The sequence below is a fragment of the Marmota monax genome, unplaced genomic scaffold (assembly GCF_021218885.2).
Source record: "Marmota monax isolate L192 unplaced genomic scaffold, Marmota_monax_Labrador192_F-V1.1 WCK01_AAM20220418_F8-fsc00347, whole genome shotgun sequence".
In the NCBI taxonomy this organism is placed as follows: domain Eukaryota; kingdom Metazoa; phylum Chordata; class Mammalia; order Rodentia; family Sciuridae; genus Marmota; species Marmota monax.
This window is the reverse complement of record NW_026694678.1, coordinates 433,265-456,617: the sequence shown is the minus strand read 5'-3', so window position 1 is coordinate 456,617 and position 23,353 is coordinate 433,265. Positions and strand designations below refer to the sequence as shown.

Below are 23,353 nucleotides of genomic sequence, written 5' to 3'. Positions count from 1 at the left end.
AAAAATTACATAAGTAAGGCTGGTCCTGATGGCACATACCTGTAATCCAAGCTACTTAGGGGGCTGAGGCAGGAAGATCAAGGTCCCAGGCCAGCTTGGGCAACTTAGGTAGAGCCTTAAACGGGGCTCAGTGCTGGAGTACTTGCCTGGCCTGTGTGACACCTGAGTTCAGACCCAGCACTGGCCCCCACATTCACACACACATAGACATAAAGGTAGATAATGGCACTGATTGCACAACTTGGTGAATATAATAGAACCACTGAATTGTTCACTTTAAAGGGATGAACTATATGGTATATGCATGTGTGTGTGTATATATATCAATGAAAACTTTTAAAATAAACAAACCAAAATATTGGCTCTTACAAGTTGCAAACTGGATAAAATTCCTAAAGCAATCCCTATACTATATCGAGGGCAATTAATTCAGGGCAAGAAGGTTAATTCCAAAGATATTTCATTGCACTACTACTATATGTAGTGTGGCTGTGTATGAGAAAATAAATACAACAAGTGTGTGTCCAGGACTGATCACAAAATAAAATAAAAAGTGCTCAGTGGTCAAATTGTGGTCTGAGGATTCCTGAGGGACCCCCTGAGTTTTCCAGAAGGTCTGGAGATCAAAACTATTGTCATAATAACACTAAGGTGATTTGCTTTTTTCACTGCTTTGACATTTGCCCCAGTGGTATAAAAATAACAGATCAGCACCTTGGGCACAATGATACCAACAGAAGGTAGGCACTTATTTTTTCATCACCCCACGTCCACAAAAAAAAAAAAAAAAGGCTTTTTTTGGTTTTTCACATGTAAGAATGTCCTCCATGAAGCAGTAAAAATTATTCATATTATTCAGCCTCAGTCCTTGAGTACACCTTTTCAGTATTTTGAGTCATGGGCCAGGAAGAGGTCTGAAGCACTTTGGCTGCATATCAAAGCATAAATACTGCCCAAGCTGGGAGTTAAACTAGGCCTTCTTCTGCCCAAGACCAGGCTTACTTGAAACAACTGGCAGGTCCGCAGGGAAATGCGCTCTATTTTCCAAACTCACCCACATGTCAGCTTTTACAACACGAGGGACTCACAAAGCAAAAGCAGCTGCTCTCCATGAGAAACCATCTTAATTTGCCCAAGAAGCAAGAGGCAGAAGATAAAATTGTGCCTAAAAAACCATTTTGACCTATGATGGTGACAAACACAAGTATTACTATTTCTTGTAGAATAAAATGTTAATATAATACATGATCCAAATAAAATAAGGCCTAAAATTTATTTTAGTCATTTAAAAAGGGATTGTTCACAGCATGCTATTATTATAACTAGTTACATAAGACACTTATAATAATGTGCTCCTCAATGTTCAAAACTACACATTGAGAATCTGACTTGTAAAAAAAAAATCTAAGAATAACCAGGTTTGGTAGCTTATACCTATAATCCCAGCTACTAAGGAGGCTGAGGCAGGAGCATCACAAGTTTGAAACCAGTTTGGGCAACCCAGCAAGATTCTGACTCAAAATAAAATAAAAGTGCTCAGTGGCAGAGCACTTGCCTAGCATGCACGAGATCCTGGGTTCCATTCCTATTACCACAAAAAAATAATAATTTTTAAAAAAATTTTTTTTTAAATGGGGATGTGGCTCAGTGTTAAAGCACTTGCCTCGCACATGCATAGCTCCAGTCAAGACCTCATACTGCAAAAAAAAAAAAAAAAAATTAAAAAGACCTTTTAAAAAATTTAAAACTAGATAATAAATTAGCCATCTATTAGCCCTAAAAAACAATTTGTAGGGGCTTGGGTTTTAGCTCAGTGGTAGAGTGCTTGCCTAGCATGTGTGAGGCACTGAGTTCGATTCTCAACACCACAAATAAATAAATAAAATAAATGTCCATTGACAACTAAAAATTTTTTTTTTAAATTTTGTAAATATGTTACCAATGAAGATCTAGAAAACCCCAAGGAATCACTCTAGAAAACTATATTGAGGGCAACTGATTCAGGGCAAGAAGGTTAATTTTGAAGATATTTAATAGTACTGGTATTATATGTAGTGTGGCTATACATGAGAAAATAAATACAACATGTCAGTGTGTGTCCAGGACTGATCCCAAGAAGTACAGGCAGATCTCGTGGATACAGGACTCTGCCACTAAAGTAGGATGTGTCAAAGAGGAGCTGTGGAACCGGAAGAGCTCATCATGAATCTTTTCCAAGTTTGATAAAAGGTCCCTCTGTTCCTACCCTATGTTCAAAAGAAATGTTTTGACCTGGTTTCCCAAACTAGTAGATACTAAAAAAGGAAAGCCTGGATTACACAGATTAATATTTTATTCACTGAAAAAATAAATCTAGCGGGTAGGCCTGTCCGTCTCTTGTAGAGATGGCAAACTTGTTCTTAAGTACATAATCAACAGTGGGCAAATTCAATAATATTTCTGTCCTTGCAAAGCTGAACTTTTTCTAGAACTAGGAAATTTCATGATAGGCGTATACACTTAAACACTGAATTGAAATATATTTTGGTTTTTTAAAAATTTACTACCTTTGTTAAGTTATATTGATAACTGAAAATCACATGGCCTACAATTAAACACAGGCCCATAGTAATAATAAAAGTAATACTAAGAATAACAACTGGGGCTGGGGATGTGGCTCAAGTGGTAGTGCGTTCGCCTGGCATGCACGAGGCACTGGGTTCTATCCTCAGCACCACATAAAAATAAAGATATTGCGTCCACCTAAAACTGAAAAAATAAATATTTAGGAAAAAAAAAAAAGAGTAACAGCTAACCTTCCCATAGGGTTCCCATGCACCAGCACTTTTTATATAGAGTGCTCTATCACTGAGGTACATCCTCAGTCCCCATGTTTTATTTTGAGAAAGGGTCTCGCTGAATTGCTGAGGCTGGTCCTGAACTTAAAGATGTTCCTGCCTTGGCCTCCCAAGTGGCTGGGATCACAAGCATAGACCATCACACCTGACCCATGAGAGAAATTCTAACTCACTCAATCCTCATAACAACCTATAACCAGGTTCTACTATAACCCCCACTTTACAAATGAGCAAACAGAAGCAGAGGGAAGTAAGAAGTTCGCCAGGGTTACATGTGTTAGGAGGTAGGGCTGAGATTCAATCCAGGACGCCTGGTCCCAAAGTCAGTGTTCTTAATTTTGTTGGGCTTCTACTATCAATTTTCTCAGTTTCAAAATTCTTCTTTTTCAAAATGGCTCTGAAATTCCATACACAGCACAGCAAAACTGTTTCCCAAATCTCCATGATTAAGCTGTTAAATGAGATGGTTTACCTATTGATTTAACCATGGCTCCTGTTGGTTTTCATAAACAAAAGGTCAAATCATTATGAAATTTACAAAAGTTAAGACAAAAATTGAAAAAATAAACCGTTGTTTTAAAATTCACATTGTTCAATTTCAAAGCATAACTTGAACTATAAAGTACATATATAACTAGCATCTTACAGTAATAGAATTGGACCATAAAGCAATAATATTATAGCTTTTAAAGGAAAAAATATTAAATTGAGCCCACTCTGACTAGTGATTTTAAGCGATTCAATCACTTTCATACTCATTTCAAATCTCTAACTTGCTGGTTATAAATATAGTCCCTAAAAAGTCATTATTCATTTTCCAGATTAGTTGGCACTCCACAGCAAGATGGTAATTAATCTCCTATCATTAATTAATAAAAATTAAACTTTTAGGGCTGGGGATATAGCTCAGTTGGCAGAGTGCTTGCCTTGCATGCTCAAGGCCCTGGGTTTGATCCCCAGCACCACAAAATAATAAATAAATAAAGTTATGTCCATCTAAACTAAATTTTTTTAAAAAAATTAAACTCTTGGGCTGGGGATGTGGCTCTAGCGGTAGCGCGCTCGCCTGGCATGCGTGTGGCCCGGGTTCGATCCTCAGCACCACATACAAAAAACAAAAAGTTGTTGTGTCTGCCGAAAAACTAAAAAATAAAATATTAAAAAAAAAATTAAACTTTTAATGTGTGTTTTTTTCTATTTTTCCCCAAATTTAATGAAATCAACATATGCCACTGAACTGTTACACTCCAAAATTTGTTTTCTTTAAACCTTGATATTACACTTTAAAAAGAAAAAAGAAAGCACTTCTTTTGCCATGCTAGTAGTGTTGTTTCTTTATGAGGGTGTCTATTACAGGAATGTGTCCAGTTTATGAAAACTCACCAAGTTATATACTTCTCCTTATATGTATTAAATACTTTAATAAAAAGTTTCTTTTTAAAATATTTTTAAATATTTTATTGTTGATGGGAACTTTATTCTCTTATATGCATTGCTGAAAATCAAACCCAGGGCCTCACACATGCTAAGCAAGTGCTCTACACTGAGCCACAACCCCAGCACCAAAAGTTGCTTTTTAAATCATCTTTACTTAACTTTACCCCAAACCATTACATACTATCCTTTTTGGAAATTGTCAATTTAAAAAGTTCTCTTTTTTTCTAATCTAAGAAAGCAATCTATAGCACTGAGTAATTTTCAGCATATGGAAGAGGAAAATAAAACGGGGCCTGGGGGTATGGCTCAGTGATAGAGCACCTACCCAGCATGTATGCCTGGGTTCAATTCCCAGCAGTGGAAAAAAAAATTAACCTCTTATCCAAAAAAAAAGAGCCATCTAAGATAGTCTACAGAATCAAAAAGTACTATTTAATTCTTTCACAAATGTCTTGAGATTTGAAGATCGCCAAGGGATACTTTTTTTTAGCTTCTGTGTGCTCATTTTACTCACAAGAACCTTGTCAGGTAGGTATTACTACACACTGTGGCAGATGACGGCAGTTTCCAAAGATGGGCACAACAATACCTACCTCATTCCAGATGCTTCTCTTATAATGCACAGTGACTGTCTTCTACTGAAAAGTGGATGTTTCCTCTTCTCTAAACTGTATAGAATTTTACACCAGCCTTGAGCAAGAAAATGTTGCCTAAGTGACCTGTGAGACTCCCAAGTTGGGACACACAGGCCAAGGTGCTTCCTCCTGGCTTGGTCTCTCTCAGGATGCCTGCCTTGGCACCTGCCACAGGCTGTGAGTACATATCCTGCACACAGCCCCAGAGATACCTCTGGCTAAAAGGCAGCATCGACTACCAGGCCTGGTTACTGAGCCTTTTCCAGGTGATTCCAACTCCCACCTTCAAGCCTTCCAATGAGAGCCCACAGGGTGTGAGACAGGACAAGCCATCCCCTGACAGGACCCCTGACCCACAGTAACCATGGGACAATAAATAATTATGGCTGTATTAAGCCACTACATTTGAAATAATTTGTTAGACAGCAATAAATAGTTAACACACTTCATAAATAAAGAGCACTTGTAGATAACTGTGCCAGCAAGAAGCTGACTTCAAGTCAGTCAATAAATAAAACCCACACTTGCTACCAGAGGGTATTGCTTCCAGATTTGCTGAGTTGCCCACATTTCTCAATGTAAGCAAAAGTTTCCACACTGAGCATTCTGAGAGGCGCAAACATCCCCCAAAATAAATGTCACCCAGAGCAACAGCTCATCCCATCCACAGCCTTGAGATCCCAGCATCATTTTTAACATAACTTCCCTTCACACCCTAATGACAGCATATCCCGTAGTCCTCATAGCTGGAGATACTTAAATACCTCACACTGATAATAATACATACTTATACACACTTTGTAAAGCACTTTGCCAATCACTAATCAACTTTATCTTTGGGGGAAACCTCTCTGTGAGACAGAGAAGGCAGGCATCAAACAGAGGAGGTTCAAAAAGTTGAAAATAACAAACAACAACACAGCTGAGGAAGGATTTGACTCAGATTTTCTGACTCCACACCCAGTGCTCTTTCAACCCAACTCAAAAGGAGCTCTGTGGAGGGCCACACACGACCCTGCCTGTGGTGCTTACGGAGAATCCTCTGTGCGCACGGCATCACCCAGCCAGTCTCTCCACAAAATGTCCTTCCTACTTGGACCCAATCTCTACCTTGCCAATCAACCATCTTTCCACCCACCTCAATCACAACACTGAAACACGGTCAGAAGCAGAATCGTACAGACAAGAGTACAGGCCAAATTTCTTTGTCTGCCTTCCAGGTTTTCAGTAATCTGATCCCAGTTTAGTTGATCAAATTAATTTCCCTCCATTTACTAAGAAAACCCAAACTAATCTCTTCATTCCTTCTCCAACTCACTTTCTTCCTCTCCCTCATCAAGATCTGGGGGTGCCGCCAGAGGGCTCACCCCTGTCTCTGACAGTCTCTTGTCTCAAAGACTTAAAATCAACTGCAGAACTGGAACAAACCTGGAATGACAACGCCATTATGGCCCACAAGCCTTTAGAGAGGCACCCCTGGGCCGAAGACGGCCCTCGCCAAGGGAGCACTGAGCGGGGACAGACAGTGCTTGCCTGGGCAGAAGTGAATGGCACCCTTACTGAGTGATGGCCTGACAGCCTTCCCACCCACCTGCTTCTTCCTTTCTGATTCCCCCAACCCTTCCCAGCCCAGTGCTTCCAGAAGCCTTCCTCGACTGCTCCAGTACCTTATGCGCCCTGTCTTCCTACAGAAGCAATTCTACCTGTGACACACATCCCGGCACTCATCACCCCTGCACAGACTGCGACCCCTCCACCCGAGCAGACTCTTGAAGACAGCAATGTCTCCTCAGTGAGCACTCCAAGTTCCTTCAAGTGAACTCAACTCGGTCATTAAAAATCCATTGAACATAACATTGCTTCTTAACTTACCGGGCATCTCCTTTGGAAAGATTTGTATTTACAGGATTAAGAATAATCTTGTTTGCATCAACATCCACCACACATTTGGTATGCAAATCAATTTCTGCAAATTAAAAAAAAAAAAAGATAAATAGTCATTTTTAAGAGTAATTTATTTTGGAAGAGCATTTAACAAAAACTCAAAACTCTTAGTGAGTTTAAAAAATATATCCTATCACTCTTTCATGATAAAAACATTCAACAAACTAGAAATAGAAGAGAAATTTCTCAGCCTATTAGAAAGTATCTATGAAAACCCACCACTAATACCACACCCACCGGTGTGGAACTGAACAGCTGAATGTCCAATATCAAGAACAAGACAAGGATGTTTACTACCAACTTCTATGCAACACAGTACTAGAAATTCTAGTCAGGGCAGTTAGGTGAGAAAAATAAAAGGTAACCAGACTGGAAGGGAAGAAGTAAAACTATCTTTATTGCAATGATTTGATATTATATGTAGAAAATCCTTAAGAATCCATGAAAAAACTATTCGAATAAATACATTCTGCAAGGCCACTGGATACAAAGATAAAATATAAAAATCAATTGTGTTTCTATACACCAGCAATGAAAAAACTGGAAATGAAATTAAAAAGACAATTTCATTTATAATATCATCAAAAATACTAAAAGGAATCAATTTAAAAGAAATGCAAGAATTATACCCTGAAATTCCAAAAACTTGTTGATAAAAATTAAAAATTTAAATAAATGAATAGAAATCTTATGTTCATGAATTAAAAGACTTCATACTGTTTAGATGGCAATACTCTCCAAATCTATAAGATTAAAGGCAGGGGCTGGGACTACATACAGCTCAGAGATTAGAGGACATGCTTAGCATGCACGAGGCCCCAAGTTCAACACCCAGCATCTCACACATGCCTGTGTACACACAGACTTAAGGAAATCCTCATCAGAATCCTAGCTTGCTTTTTTATAAAAACCAACAAGCCAAGCTGGAGTGCACTTTAGTGGTGGAGCACTTACCTAGCATGTGTGAGACCCTGGATTCAGTCCCCACCACGGAGGGGGAAAGAAAAGGAAGAAATGAAGGAAAGAAACAAACACAGGCAGGCAAAAGATCCAAAGCAGCATAAACATTCTTGACAAAGAAAAAAAACACTCCACTATATCAAAATACTACAAAACTACAGTAACCAAGACAATGTGGTCCTACTACAAGGGTAAATATATACATCAGTGGGACAGAACTTCAAGTCTAGTTTTCTGACAAGGGTGACAAGACAGAACAAAGGAGAAAGCACACTTTTGCTGGGACAACTGGATATCCACACACTGAAGAATGAAAGTAGAATCCTATCTCACTCCACACTCATGAACTAACTATAGTGGAGGAAGGACAAGAAAAATCCAAGTGGATGAAAATCTAACTGCAAGAGCTAAAACTATAAAACTCCTAAAAGAAAACATAAACATAAATCCATATGACCTTGGGTTAGGTGTAAGTAGTTTCTCACAACAATAAAAGCACAAGCAACAAAAAGAAAAAAAAAAATGGAACTCATCAAGATTTAAGACTTTTGTGCTTCAAAGACACTATCAAAAAAGAAAAAGACATCTAGGTTGGCTCCACAGTTTAGCTATTGTGAACTGTGCTGCTATAAACACTGATGTGGCTGTGTCCCTGTAATATACTGTTTTTAAGGGCTTTGGGTATAGTCCAAGGAGAGGGATAGCTGAATCAAATGGTGGTTCCATACCCAGTTTTCCAAGGAATCTCCATATTGCTTTCCAAATTGGCTGCACCAATTTGAAGTCCCACCTGCAATGTATGAGTGTACCTTTTCCCCCACATCCTCACCAACACTTATTGTTGCTTGTCTTCATAATAGCTGCCATTCTGACTGGCGTGAGATGATACCTTAGAGTGGTTTTGATTTGCATTTATCTGATTGCTAGAGATGATGAGCCTTTTTTCATATATTTGTTGATTGATTGTATATCCTCTTCTGAGAAGTGTCTGTTCAGGTCCTTAGCTCATTTGTTGATTGGGTTATTTGTTTTTTTCTGGCAGATGTCTTTCAGTGGATGAATGGATTTAAAAAAAATGTGGCATATATACACAATGGAATTTTACTCAGCATTAAAAAAGAACAAAATCATGGCATTTTCAGGTAAAAGGATGGTGTTGGAGAAGATGATGCTAAGTGAAGTTAGCCAATCCCAAAAAAAACAAATGCTGAATGTTTTCTCTGATATAAGGAGGCTGACTCATAGTGGGGTAGGGAGGGAGAGCATGGGAGGAATAGATGAATTCTAGATAAGGAAGAGGGGTGGGAGGGAAAGGGAGGGGACAGGGGATTAGCAAGGATGATGGAATGTGATTGACATCGTTATCCAAAGTACATGTATGAAGACTTGAAAAAAAAAAAAGAAAAAGACAATACATAGAATATAAAAACTACTTATAAATCATATAGCTAATAAGGGACTTGCACCAGAATAAAGAATTCTGAATAATGAAAAGACTATTAGAAAGTCAAATTTTTAAATGGGCAAAGAAATAGAATAGACATATTTCAAAAAAATACAAAAATGCCCAATAAACACAAGAAAAGATGCTTGACATCATCAGATGTTGGAAATACAAGCTAAAATCACAATGAAATACCACTTTGCACACCCTAGGATAACTATAATCAAAAAGCAGGTAATAAAAAATGCTGGCAAGGATGTGGAGAAATTAGAACCCTAGTGCATTACCATAGGAACATAAGGATGCAGTCACTTGGGAAAAGTGTGGCTAGATTCCATATGACCCAGCATTTTCACTCCTAAATATATATATATATATATATATATATATATATATATATATATATATATATATATCTCCAAAAGAAATGACAACGTATGTCTACACAAAATCTTACACACAAATGTTTCCAACAGCATTTTTTAGATAAACAGGAAAAGTAGAAACAATACAAATGTCCACCAAGTAATGAATGGACAGATGTGATGAGTCCAAAGAATGGAACATTATTCAGCAATCAACATGAAGGGAGCAGCTTTAAAAGGGATCACACTAAGTTAAAAAGCCACTCACAAAAGGTCAAAGAGAGTGAGGTTCCATTTAGTTTAAATGTCCCAAATAGGAAATCTAGGTAGGCAGAAGACAGATCCCTGGTTTGTTAGCGCAGAGCTTAACGCTCCTGGGTGCATTTTTCTTTTGAGGGTAATGAAAGTGTTCTAAAATTGATTGTGGGATGGGGATGTGGCTCAAGCAGTAGCACGCTCGCCTGGCATGCGTGGGGCACTGGGTTCGATCCTCAGCATCACATAAAATAAAATAAAGATGTTGTGTCCACCGAAAAACTAAAAAAATAAATATTAAAAAATTTTTAAAAAATAAAATAAAATTGATCGTGCTGGTAGATGTACAACTGTGAGCTTACAGTTGGGAACAATGTTCGAGATGTGAATTTTATCTCAATACTGCTGTGTTAGAAAAGACTGAATGTTTACATTCCCATAATTTTATACTCTTATATTTGCACGAAGTATCAAACTGTTTCTGTTCATCTCATCTCCACTGCCAAAAGAAAGGAGCTGTACTATGTTGGAGTCATTAGTATTTTCCAAGAACCTTGGCCAAATGTCAATGTCATATTCATTAGAAAGTGTTTCTACTGTCAGTAAGGGTAATTTTTAAAAATTCCTTTTAACTTACATAACAAATGCAAAACAAAACAAAAACATTCCTCTTTCTGGCCCCAACTAACTTTTCTAATATCAGTTATTCTACTTTTATTACCAAATATATATTATTTGAGACATGCAAAAAGGTCACTGTTTTTTTTGTTGTTGTTGTTGTTGTTTTGGTTTGTTTGGGTTTTTTGGCCAACACATTTTCAGGCAAAGAGAATCTAAAGAAAAACTTGAGAGCTGTTTTACCTAGGTAAAAAAAAAAAAAAGGCTCCTAAAAGGGGACAATGTTCTGCCATGATCAGCTAGCCTTAAATCCTATGAGTAATGCTTTGTGTTTAAGTCACCTCTACCCCTGACAGAAAAGCTTCAGGAAAGTGTCAGCAGCGGTGCAGCAAACTTTCAAACCTGCAATTTCGTCCTTGCTTCCTTACCTCTGACCATACTGTATTAGGTGGCCTCTTACAGGCAAATCTACATTATACACAAATGTATCATCAACTGTCCGGAAATTCTGTGACTCAGAATCTACCATCTCACCACCTACCACAAAGTTAGTCGATAGTTTCTTGCAAGAGTTTGGTCTCAACAGAGGAGCTGCACATTTAGATTCATAAAAATACATGCCTGAAGAAACTGGGTGTTCATCAAAGTTTCTCCTACAATAGTGCATTACCTTCATTTCAAAGGATCTTGAACTGAGAAGGGATCCACGCTTTTCCTTCAATATCTTTCCTAACAGCTCCTCCCTCTTCCACACCACTGCTTGCCATTTACATCAAGTACAACAAATAATTAAGGCACCAACCTCTGAATAACTCTATGTAATACAAAGACTCACCTATTACTAATACATCTAACCTAAACTCACTTTGTCCTAACATGGCAATGCTTACAAATACCCCTGCATCTAACACCCATCACCGATGGCTTTAAGTATATAAACAACTCTCTTCACTTCTTTACTAGCTTAGGGTTTAACAAAATTCTCACCCCTACTCTGTTAATTGGCAGACAGCTATTGAGAAGGCTTTTCACAAGATTGTTTAGAACATGTAGGGGTAGGCCATTTAGGATGCATACCCAGGCAAAAAAAGTGAGATGTGTAGAGAGTTTAAAGAACAAATATATGAAAAGAAATTTAATATAAAATGCTACAGCTAGTGTAACCCACAAATGAGATTAGCTGGTTGAATTAAATTATATTGCTATACAATTCTAAATATAACAGTCCAGTCAAAACTTTTTACTCTATAATCCCTACAAAGCAATTCACTAATTAAATAGCATAGTTAAAAAGTCTTAAATTTAATCTTAAAAAAAAGCAAAACATATACACCCCTACCAAAAATCCAAAAGATAAAAAGATAAACATCTTCCTCTTAGTTTGGAATAATACTTAGATTAAAAAAGATAAGAACCTCGCTGCTATGCACTGTCTTTGTAAAAACAGAAAAATAGCACTACAGTACACCCATGTTCTTAGCAGCTCTATTCACAATTTCCAAAGGTGGCAGCAACCCAAAGTCCACTGCTGAATGAACAATCAGAATGGGGTAAACACACATATGGGAACAGTGTTCAACCTTCAAAAGTAAAGAAATTCTGGGGCAATTCTACCATATGGATGAAGCACAAAGACAAGGCTAAAGGAAATAGCCAGTCACAAGAAGAACAATGCTCCATGATTCCATGTACAGAGGCACCCAACACAGTCAGATCACAGACAGCAGAATGGGGGTGCCAGTGGGGGAAAATAAAGGAATCAGGTATATGCAAAATCAAGGGTCAGATATATGAAAAGCATTTTAATATAAATAGTTTCTAATGACTGTGGAGTTTCTGTTTTGCAAGGTGAAAAAAGTTTGGGTGTGGACGGTGGTGATGGTGACACAGTAATGTAAATAAACTTAATGCCACTAAACTACACTTCAAAATGGCTAAAACTATAAATGTTATGTGTACTTTGCCACAATTTTTAAAAGCATAAAAACTTATTATTATAATAAGTAACACAGGACACATTTATTCATAGTGAAGCTTAAAGTAATGAGATCGGAATTTAATTAATACTGTGTCTGAAAACTAATTAAATACCAGAGTCATCTTAAGTAGTACTATAAGCTTATTTTATAACCATTCAAGCTTTATAGTACTCAAAACCAATAATGTGATCAGTCCAAAGAAAAACAGAAAGGTAGGCTAACTTACTAACATCAAAGGGCCATACTCCTACCCCCAAAGAGGATGCCTTTCCAGTCAAATTTTTCTTGATAAATATTAAAATAACCAACAGCTGACAACTTGGTTTATTCTGCTTGCATATTAGTCACACTGTAAAAGTGAGCAATAATTTGAAACAAGTCTTTCTTCACTATACAAATCACCTATGGCTCGCACCCCAATGACCTCATAGTAAAACCTGGGCAGGGCCTGGGAGACTCCCCTTACATAACTCATGTTCCATCTGGGGAAATGCAGCATTCACAGACTGGACAAAATAAATGTTTTGCCCATTTAGTAAACTGCTTTTATGATTCTCAAAAAAAATCAATAATAAGTGCCAAGACAAATCTATTATCCAGAAAGGATAATACCTACCAGTCATGTTCCTAATAGTTACTTATAACTTACTTACTCTTAAAGTCACTAGGGTCAATTTAATTCTATGAGGTGCAGACCTAAAATTCCAGCAACTCAAGAGGCTAAGGCAGGAGAATCAGGCCAGCCTCAGCAACTTAGGAAGACTGAGTCTCAAGATAAAATTTTAAAAGAAACTGGGGATATAGCTCCGTGGTAAACCTCCCCTGGGTTCAATCCTCAATGCCACAAAAAATAAATAAATAAATAAATAAGGAACATAATAAATTATTTATAAAATTTGCTCTTTTATTAAAGAAGTTTGCATGCCATACAGGGTCCTATTTTCAAGTCACTTAATGTATACACTTAATGTGTACTTTTATATGTTTACACATGTTCACTCAAGTAAAGTACTCACTAATATTTCATGTACAAAGATCTTACTTTACCAATTAGAATGCAATACTTATAATGGCAGAATAGGGAATATGGTTTATTTATACTTCTTTATGTGCAGTTGCTTTAGACACCTCTTTTTATTGCAGTCTGCTGAAACCAGGGGAAGAAAAAAAAAAATCAGGTGATGCCATGTAAGTAAAAAGCATATTGAACTTGGAAGGCTGAGGCAAGAGGATCAAAAGTTCAAGATCTGCCCAGGCAACTTAGCAAGACCTCATCTCAAAATAAAAAAAAAAGAGATGGGAATGCAGCTCAGTGGTAGAGCACCCCTGGGTTCAATCCCAGTACGGCAAAAAAATAATAATAATAATAATTAACTAATTAAAATTTAAATTTAAAAAACCAAACTGGCCTCTCACGCGCTAGGCAAGCTCTCTACCGCTAAGCTGCAACCCAGCACAACCCTTTATATTTTTACCAGTGAACACGGTATGTATTCAATAAATAGTAAAATAAAAACTGAACTCTAATATGGCTAATGCAAAGGTAGAAGGAATGAAGAAAGACACAGCACGGGGTGCCAGATAGCAGAGGAGAGGTTACAGCGTGAAAATAATTATAATTATCTTACATGGCCCCAAACACAAAATGTGCACACTCAAAAAACTAATCAATCTAGAGGACTAGGAAATAGTTATTTAGAAACTTGTAAGACAAGGCTGAAGATGTAGCTAAATGGTAGAGCATTTGTCTAGCATATACAAGGTTATGGGTTTGATCCCCAGCGCCACAAAAAAAAGCAAACTAAAAATAAAAACTTAAAAGAATCAGAACTGCCAAAAGAAAAAGAAAATCAAAGTCAGAGGACTCATACTCCCAAACATCAAAACTTTAACTAGACAACAACAGTAACCAAGACAATGTGGCACTATTACAAAGACAGAAAGATAGATATAGAGACTAATGAAATGGAAGTGAGAGTCTAGAACTATAACTTGGAAATATGAGTCACATTTTGAACAAGGGTGCCAAGACAGTCCAATGGAGGAAAGAACAGACTTTTTAACAAATGGTACTGGGACAACTGGATATCCACATGCAAAAGAATGAAGGTGGTCTCCTACCTCACACCACACTCAAAAATTAACTCCAAACAGATCAAAGACCCAAATTTAAAAGCTAAAACCATAAAATTCTTACAAGAAAACATAGTGTAAGTATACATGACCTTGGGTTAAGTATGGCTTCTTGGGTATAACACCAAAAGAATAAGCAACAAACAGTAATTTGGACTTTGTCAAAATTACACATTTTGTGCTTCAAAGAGTAAAAAGGTGATCAACCAACTAGAGAAAATGTTTACAAATCACGTATCTGATAAAGGAATGGTATCCAGAATATATAAACAATTCTTACAACTCAATAGTAGAAAGGTCCTAGGTAATGAACCCAGAGCCTTGTGCATGCTAAGCACACACTCTACCACTGAGCTACATCCCCAGCCCAAGGAAAGGATTTAAACAGAAATCTCTCCAAAGACACACAAACAGCTGATTTGTGCTCAACATTATTATCCACTAGAGAAAGACAAATCAAACAAGATACACTTCACACCCACTAGAATGGCAATAATCAAAGAGAAACGGTCTGGGGGTGCAGCTCTGTGACAGAGGGCTTGCCTAGCATGCATAAGGCCCTGGGTTCAATCCCCAGCATTGGGGGGCGCGGGGTGGGGGGAGGAACAATAACAAGTGCCAACAAGGATGCAGAGAAGTCGGAACCTTCATACGTTCCTGCTGGGAATGTAAAATGGTGCACTCATTTTGTAAAACAGATTAGCAGTGCCTCAAAATTTAGAGTTACTACATAACTAAGCAACTCCACTTCTATACATATGCACCAAAGAAAATGAAAATGCCTACGCAAAACCTGTACACAAATGTTCATAGCAGCATTATTCACAGTGGCCCGAAGTAGAAACTAACCAAATACTCATCAATTGATTAATGGATAAACAAAATGTATCATATCCATATAAGGTAATATTATTCAGATTTAAAAAGAATGATGCAAAGATACATACTAAAACATGAAGAGACCCTAAATGAGCTGGTATATGAAAGAAGCCAGATAATAAAGTCTACAGGCTGAATCATTCCATTAATATGAAACGCCAGAATAGGCAAATCCAGAGACAGAAAGCAGATTAGTGGCTCCCAGAGGCTAAGGGAGGTAGGGTGGAGATGGAAAACACTGTTAATGGGCACAGAGTTCTCTTCAGGGTGAAGAAAATGTTCTGGAATTGCTTAGTGGTGATGGCTGCACAGCTCTGGAAATATCCTAAAAGCCACTAAATAACATAGTTTTGGTGTGTGAACCATAGTTAATAATAGAAGAACTGGATGTGGTGGCACCTGATTATAAATCTAGCTAATCAGGATGCTGAGGCAGGAGCATCAATTAAGAGTTCAATGTCACCTGAACAACACAGTGAGCCTCCATCTCAAAAATATAATTTAAAAAGGAATTTTAAAAACAGAAAAACTTGAAAGAATGAACCCTCTACCCTCACAGATAAACCATGGTTAGAGTTCTTAGCCACATTTCTCCACAATACTCTGAAGATCCCCGCTCATCCAATTCCTCTTTTAATTTCCTCACATGCTACCTCATTAAGAAAATTAAGCCCTCCAGGACTTTCCCATTATAGAATTACTCTCTACTATATTTCAAAAACTGTCCTTCTCTAAATAGAGAAGGACACTCCACAGTGTTAACACACTGGCTATTCCTGTGACATCTGAGGGACCATTCTTGGATTCATTTATCCCCCTGGGCTTCCAAACCACTGCTTTCTCCTGATTGTCCTTGGTGTCTCTCAGCTCTGTGACCTGCTTCACATATGCTTTACTGTGAAGTTCTATTTTCTACCTACAGAAATGACTCCTAAGTCCCACATGTGTCTCCCAGCCCCTTAGCTTCAGACTCACACACAACAGCCTTTGGACCATCCACCGGCTGCATTCAGGCACCCGGCACTCCACGAGCGGTGGAGCTTCTCCCAGGCGCGGGCTGTATCTTATTCACAGTGGCAGTGTGCTGCATGTAAGCACTGACTAAAGACTGCTGAGTGTCCCAGCAGGACTCATCATTTCCCACCCTCCACCCTAAAACTTGCCTCTCCCATATGTCTGGTCTTCTGGTCTCAGTTCATGACACCAGCACTCACCAGTCATCGAAACCAGAAATTCTGCAGTGGCTCCGCAGGCTCAGTGTTTCTCAGATGCAACACAGACCCACTTCTCTGTGGTGTCCACCTGAACCCCTCCACCCTGCCCCGCAGTGGGACCTGGAGGCAAGGAGGACTGCTCGTGTTGCCTGCTGTGCCATTCTCAAATCCTAGTTCCATTTCTTTACTTCATACTCACTGTCATCACAAAGTTGTGTACGTGTTCTTATGAACTCACCAGGAAAACAGTGAGCTCGCCTGGTCAAAGACCATGACTTATGCTTCTAGTGCATCCTGCGCATCTCAGGACTTCCAGGTCTCTTTAAACATTTTAACGTCCAGTGAGTATAAAAGCACAGGCTTTGACAGAAGGCTCCAAAATACTGGTTTCATAATCCTAGGAATGTTAATTAACCTCTCTGAAATTGCAGTAAATAGAAATTCTACTATTACCTTTAGAAGTCTGGTTTGAAGAATAAAATAATGTCTAAAAAGCCTGAATTCAGCCAGGTGCTGTGGCCAGCCTGGGCAAATGTAGTGAGACCGTATCTCAAAAATAAAAAGGGCTGGGGATGTAGCTTAGTAGAGCACTTGCTTAGCGCACATGAGGTCCTAGGTTCAATCTCCAGTATCACCGGGGAAAAAACACACACACTGAACACTGCAGCTCACAAATAGAATAGAAAGCTCTCCGGACTAGAGGTGTAGCTCAATGATAGAGCACATGTTTAACATGTAAGAAGCCTTGGGTTCAAGGCCCAGCAGAGGAGGAGAACAGAAAGATCTCAAGAAAGCAGCTCCTGGGGCTGGGAGTTTGATCAGTAGTAGAGCAGTTTTGTACCTCTGGGTTTGATCCCTAGCACCCTAAAAAATGGAAACAAAGGGAAAACAGTAGCTCTTATTTTTTTCTTCAATCAACAGAATAAATAGAAGGATTAACACACAGCATTTTCTAAAGCTACCCACAGCTCTGAGAGCGAAAGCCCAGCACCACTGTCATGGATCTGCCTCCTGCGGACCCATCTCCTATACTTTTCCAGAGAGCACCTGCTCATCCTAGCCAACTGTTCTTCAGAACACACTCTGCTGAAAACAAGGGGACCGATCAGCAAGCACTGAGATCAAAAAATCCATTTCCACTCAATAAACACTTCAAGACATCTCGTTGAGTAATAGTTTTGTCAGTGGTTTCTTCCATCTTCAGAACTTAAGAGGTAGAAAAGTCAGCCATTACTCAAGGCTTTATGGAGGTAATGGGGTAAAAGTTAACGCCAATTTCAACAAAATTGTACATTATAAATGTGTTCCTTCACAGAAAGCCTCTGGCCCTATGTGTGTAAATCCAAATTTCAGGCCACTGAGTTGAAAGTAGAAACAATGCTGTAATAGATCTGTCTGCTCACCACCAGCCGGAAAAACAAGCATCTTCTGTTCCAGCACCCACAGCCATGCTTAGCTCCACGTCTATCAGTGACCTCTCTAAAAAGGCTGAAGAACCACCAACAGACCCCGCATCAGGACGCCTTCCCTGCCCCTTCATTCCCACAGGATCCCTGTCTTCACTCATCACCTGGTCTTTAAGCCTCCCCCACCCCCTCAGTTTTACCTGGGCTTTCGATCCATGACTGCTGGCTTGATGTTGACCAACCCCCTTTAGCTTCTTAATCACAGGGCTTTGTTTTCACCTCGTGCTTTTTAAGTCCTACCCAGCTATGAGAGTCATCTACACAGGCTTCCAATCTTGTTTTGGGATCTGGCAGTCTTTCTCCTTCATGTCTGTGTCTGCACAAAGTTCTTCAAAAAGCTAAACAGAGCACACAGCTCAGCACCCTAGGGCCAGACTTCTGCCCTGGCTAGCTACTGCCAGGATGCCTGCCACTTGCCCAGCCTTTGTGTTCCACCCTTCTTCTCCAGCCAACCTTCCAGGACCTTTCCAGGCAGCTGAGTCTTGTCTCTGCTACCTAACCTTGCCGAACTCATTCTTATCTCTGTGCTTTGCTCCCAGACCATACCTCCTCCTCAGAGAACGAAGGCCCTCCCCCTCACCATGCACCCATTCCACACACAGGCTTCCTCCTTGAAGTCTCTAACCAAAATTCTCTCCCCTGGGGAAATCTTCCCTAGTCACCAGGCCTTAGAGCTCTCTAGGTCTTCTAAATTCCTATACTTACCTATACTCACCTGCACTTAATAACTAGCAGTCTATTATAGTTGTTTACCTTTTAATCTTATCTTTTCATGTGACAAGTCATTTTCTCATGGGCATGAACCATAAAACAAACTAAGAAACTGAATATGACAATAGTAGTCAATACCAAAAAGTTTTTAGGAAATAAAATCCCCCTAACAAAACAGCTTCATTTTCCATGTTTCTAGCTCTGGCCCCTCCTGTACATACGTGTACATGGTGACAGCCACCCCAGTAGATTCACTCAGTTACACGTGTGCTTCCATCAATGAGTATTCCTTGTTAAGTGAGTGTGATCATCATCACCTCTAATAGCTATCACAATTCCTCCACTGCTACTAGATCATGATTTACTGAAGCACTGACTCTACTAGACATGATTACATACTTCTCTGTGTCTTTTATTACATCAAGTATAGCAAAACACAAAGTAAACTTGTTTGAAATACCCACTGAAATAAATTTATTGCCCATGTTCCCTAACGTCTGAAACAATCCATTTCACTTTTTCTTTCTGGCTCAATTTCTAGAGCAATTTCAGTTTCACTCACTTATACAAATATATTTTCCAAACATTTTTTATATAATTTACTTTGGAAGTCAGTCTTACATATATTAAAACAAGAGCAACCCCTTGATTGAAGGGCACTTTAATACCAGCTAGAAACCTGAGAGGAACTCAATAAATGCTCACTTACCTATTAAATATTTTTTAAACCACCTGAAGTTAAAAACCGTCAAATTCCTGGAAGGTATCACTCATCTAATAATGTCAATTATGCTTGTAAAACTTTCAGCTCATTTAATGATTAGACTGGTTAATAACGTTGGACAGGTGTTTTGTATGGTACAGGAAAGAACAAGATTGTCTGTTGAGCTGCACAGTCTCAAAGACAACATGCGAAGACAAACAATACCTGAAAATAGAACTTCAAGATCTTGTGACAAAAGAAGGTTACCCCTTTTCTTTAGCTGTTTAGCTTCAGATTTCAGATGAGTTGAAATGTTCAAACTATGTCAAATCACATATACATGTGAGCACAAACTGGGGGAAATAAGAAAAGCTGTTAGGATAGAGGGGGAAATATTTTTCTATTTTGTGTTTTGTTAGTATAATTTTAGACTGCATAACTAGAAAAATATTCTTGACAAATTAGCCATTACAACTCTTGCTATTATTGAATTAGGGCTTAATGCTTAACATTCAGGTAACTTAAGTTTTCCAAACCCACATACTGTTTAGCAGGAAGGCTGAAGCTCTTACTTCCATGAAAAATGTTAAATAAGCCAACCCACCACCTCAGGACTCAAAACACCAGCACTGGGTCAACACTGAATCACAGGAAGAACTTAAAAGGATGTACTAAAGGTTTCTGGAAATCTTCAAACTTTCCTCAAAAGATAGCTAATGTGATTCCAAGTATCAGAGCAAAACCATATCAGTGACCCACTCTCATCCCTGTCCTCACTAGGATTTCTCAGGCTGCTTCCTGCATTTATATGCCATATATGCCATGACAGAAACAACCAGGACTTCAGGGGACATTATGCCATAATTATATCCTATCACTTAATACATTAATTTTCCCAAAAGTAAAAACTGTTCAAAGTAATATGATTCTTTCAAAATTATTAGAAAGGAATAATTTATTTTAGCTTTTTTATATGAACTCTAGGCACCAATTTAAAAAAAAAAATCACTGACTTTAAAATTCTACATTGCATTCCACGATAACCTTTAAATTTATGCAATTACTTCATGAAGAAATAGGAAAAGAACCACACTTAATCATCTGTGAGAATCACTGAAAAGAAGTTCATGTGCGTCAGGAAAGATAAGGCTAGGTAAGACAGGATAAAGGAATTGAGGGGGGCAGATCACCATAAATAATGTACTTCTATTTATAGAGCCATGGAACCTATGTGTAAACATTTAATTTTAAAAATTACTTCAACCAAAGAAACAACTAACTCCTGATCCCACAGCTAAAATTATTCTATGTATTCCTCAAAACTCAGACACTGAGCCAGGCCTGGTGGCACATGCCTATAGTTCCCAGTGTCTCAGGAGGCTGAGGCAGGAGGATCCCAAGTTCAAGGCCTCTACAACTTAGGGAGACCCTATTTCAAAATAAAAAATAAAAAGGGCTAGGGATATAGCTCAATGGTAAAGCACACTGGATTTAATCTCCAGTACACCAAAAAAAAAAAAAAAAAAAAAATCTCGAGCTGGGGTTGTGGCTCAGCCTAGCACGTGCGAAGCCCTGGGTTCAATCCTCAGCACCACATAAAAATAAATAAAATAAAGGTATTGTGTCCAATTACAAGCAAAAAATTTTTTAAAATCTGATGGAACCATCATTACAACTTACTCATGACAATTTAAAATAAAAAGAATAGTAACTCCCCTCAAAAAAGTGAAACTATTTTGGGGAAGACAGTGGGGGAGAGAGAAAGGCTCTAAATATGGAGCTAAGTTATTTTGTGGTGGTTAGTTGCCTCTTTTCTAGCACTGACATTTCCAAGTTGGTGGTTTTTTGGTTTTTTGGGGTCGTTCTCTCTCTCTCTGTGTTTGTGTGTGTGTGAGTGTGTGAGAGAGAGAGAGAAGGAAATTTCAAGAATGTGCTAAAACCACCTTTTCAAAATCAATTCCCACATAAATGATATTTCATTTGGCTTGGGATTTTTTTTCTTCTTAATCATTGTGATGATAATAAACTTCAAGTGAACTAAAATAAAGACGCCTGAATATGTAAAAACAGAAGATTTGGAAAACTTTCAGAGTTCCATCAAAGTTATTTCATTTTGTCAGGGCTAGGAATTTGAGAGGTGGAAAGACAACAGACCATGCAGGAGCTGAGAATCTGAGGCAATTGAATCCTAGGGGGAAACTCAGGTGATAGCCTTAAGCAACCCTAGCAGGGACAGGGGGACAAACCAATTCCGAGACAGAAACCAACTTTCAACAAACAGAAGGACAAACCAACAAAGTCAACTGACTGATCTGTGTATCTCAATACACAGGAAAGACCAAAGAGAAGGGAAACAGCTTAAACTTTCTGTGTAGAATAAAACGCTCGATTTTGAACACAGAAGTTGTTTTTTAAAAAGGGCTTGGAAACTGATTCTGGTGCTTGGAAATGATCCTGATTAATCAAGAGTCTTATCAATGGCAAAGTCATCTCCTGGGACTGAAACAGTGATCCCAGTAACAAGACCTTTCTTTTATAAAGTGTTTTCAAACATATCATCTCATTTAAAAGAACCTGCCCAGCCAGGCTGCTGGTGAAGTATCAAAGGCAAGACCCAGCCCACCTCCTCTCCTGACTTGAAGCTGGGCTTCATTCACTTCATTTGAACGTCACAAGACGATTTAAGTGAGCTCGGTTTATCTGCCTTCTCTACCCTCCCTAAAGACTTAGGAGAAAGTCTCAAGGATACAATTTCACAAGAATCTTGGCACCTAAACTATTTATTGTTGAGAGATGACGGGTATGACTTCAAGCCAAAGCAGAAACTTCTCAACCGTCCCAACACCGAGAAAGGCATCCCTCGACCCCAGCCCAAGGCACGGCACCGGGCAGCTCTGCCGGAGCGCGCAGGTTCAGCACCGAGGTGGGGAGGCGCCGGGCAGCGCCGGGAGCCTTCCGGGGGAGTCCGCGAACTCTCGGCGCCGTCCCCCGCCGCGGCCGAGGGGTGCGGGCTGCCCGGGGCGCGGGGCGGGCCGGGGGCGCGGGCGCGGTGACAGCTGGCGGGGGGCGGGCGGGCGCGGGGCCGCGGGGAGGCAGAGGGCGAAAGGGCGCCGGGCGGGGCGCGTGGGCGGAAGGGGCAGCGGGAGCGCGGTGGGCCGGGGCGCGGGGCCCCGCGGAGCGCGCGGGCCCGGGAGGGACGTCCCGCGGCAGCGGGCGCCGGGCGCGGGGCCCCGGGGAGCGCGCCCGCCGCCGACCCCAGGGGCGGGCGGGCCCCCCGCGGCGGCCGGGCTTGGGTGCGCCGGGCACCTGCCGCCCGCGCGGGGCTCTCACCTCGTCGGTTCATGGGCCGGACCCTCACCGCCACTTTCACTTTGGAGTCGCCCATCCTGCCGCCGCCGGGCTCTCGCTCGGCTTCCGTCTGCCGAGGCCACCGGGCAACTCTTCGGGGCTGACCCGGCGGGAGGGGGCCGCGGGGGCGGGGCGGGGCGGGGCCTGAGGCGGGGCGGGGCCTGGAGGGCGTGGCCGCGCGAGACCGGCGCGCCCCGCGGCATGCCGGGACCTGTAGTGCCCGCGGACGGGGCGGGCCGGCGGCCGCGCGTGGCTCGCTGGAGTCCGTCAGCGAGCTTCTGAGACCGCGATCCCATTCCTCACGGTGCTTCTCCTCGCAGTTGGGATTGAGACGTGGGCGGTCGACAAGCCAGTGCCTCGCCGGGAAGCGAAGGGCCGAATGGACGGTGTTGGAGACCCTGCTACTTAACCTCTTCCTGCGTAAC

At 40.1% G+C, this 23,353-nt stretch overlaps 1 protein-coding gene across 3 annotated transcripts in view; it reads right to left on the bottom strand.

Moving 5' to 3' along the window:
* Kif13b (kinesin family member 13B) overlaps window positions 1–23,053 on the bottom strand; it is a 159,423-nt gene extending 136,370 nt beyond the window's left edge. For 2 of the 3 annotated variants that reach the window (XM_046423328.2, XM_046423329.2), the window contains exons 1-2: window positions 22,911–23,053; window positions 6,782–6,875 (exon numbers count right to left, since the gene is read on the bottom strand). In XM_046423328.2, the coding sequence (XP_046279284.1) occupies window positions 6,782–6,875; window positions 22,911–22,965 (149 nt within the window). In that variant the 5' untranslated portion in view covers window positions 22,966–23,053. Of the gene's footprint in view, window positions 1–6,781; window positions 6,876–22,910 lie in introns of those variants that run through there. The other variant, XM_058572348.1, reaches the window with a different exon arrangement.
* Window positions 23,054–23,353: the final 300 nt, after the last annotated feature.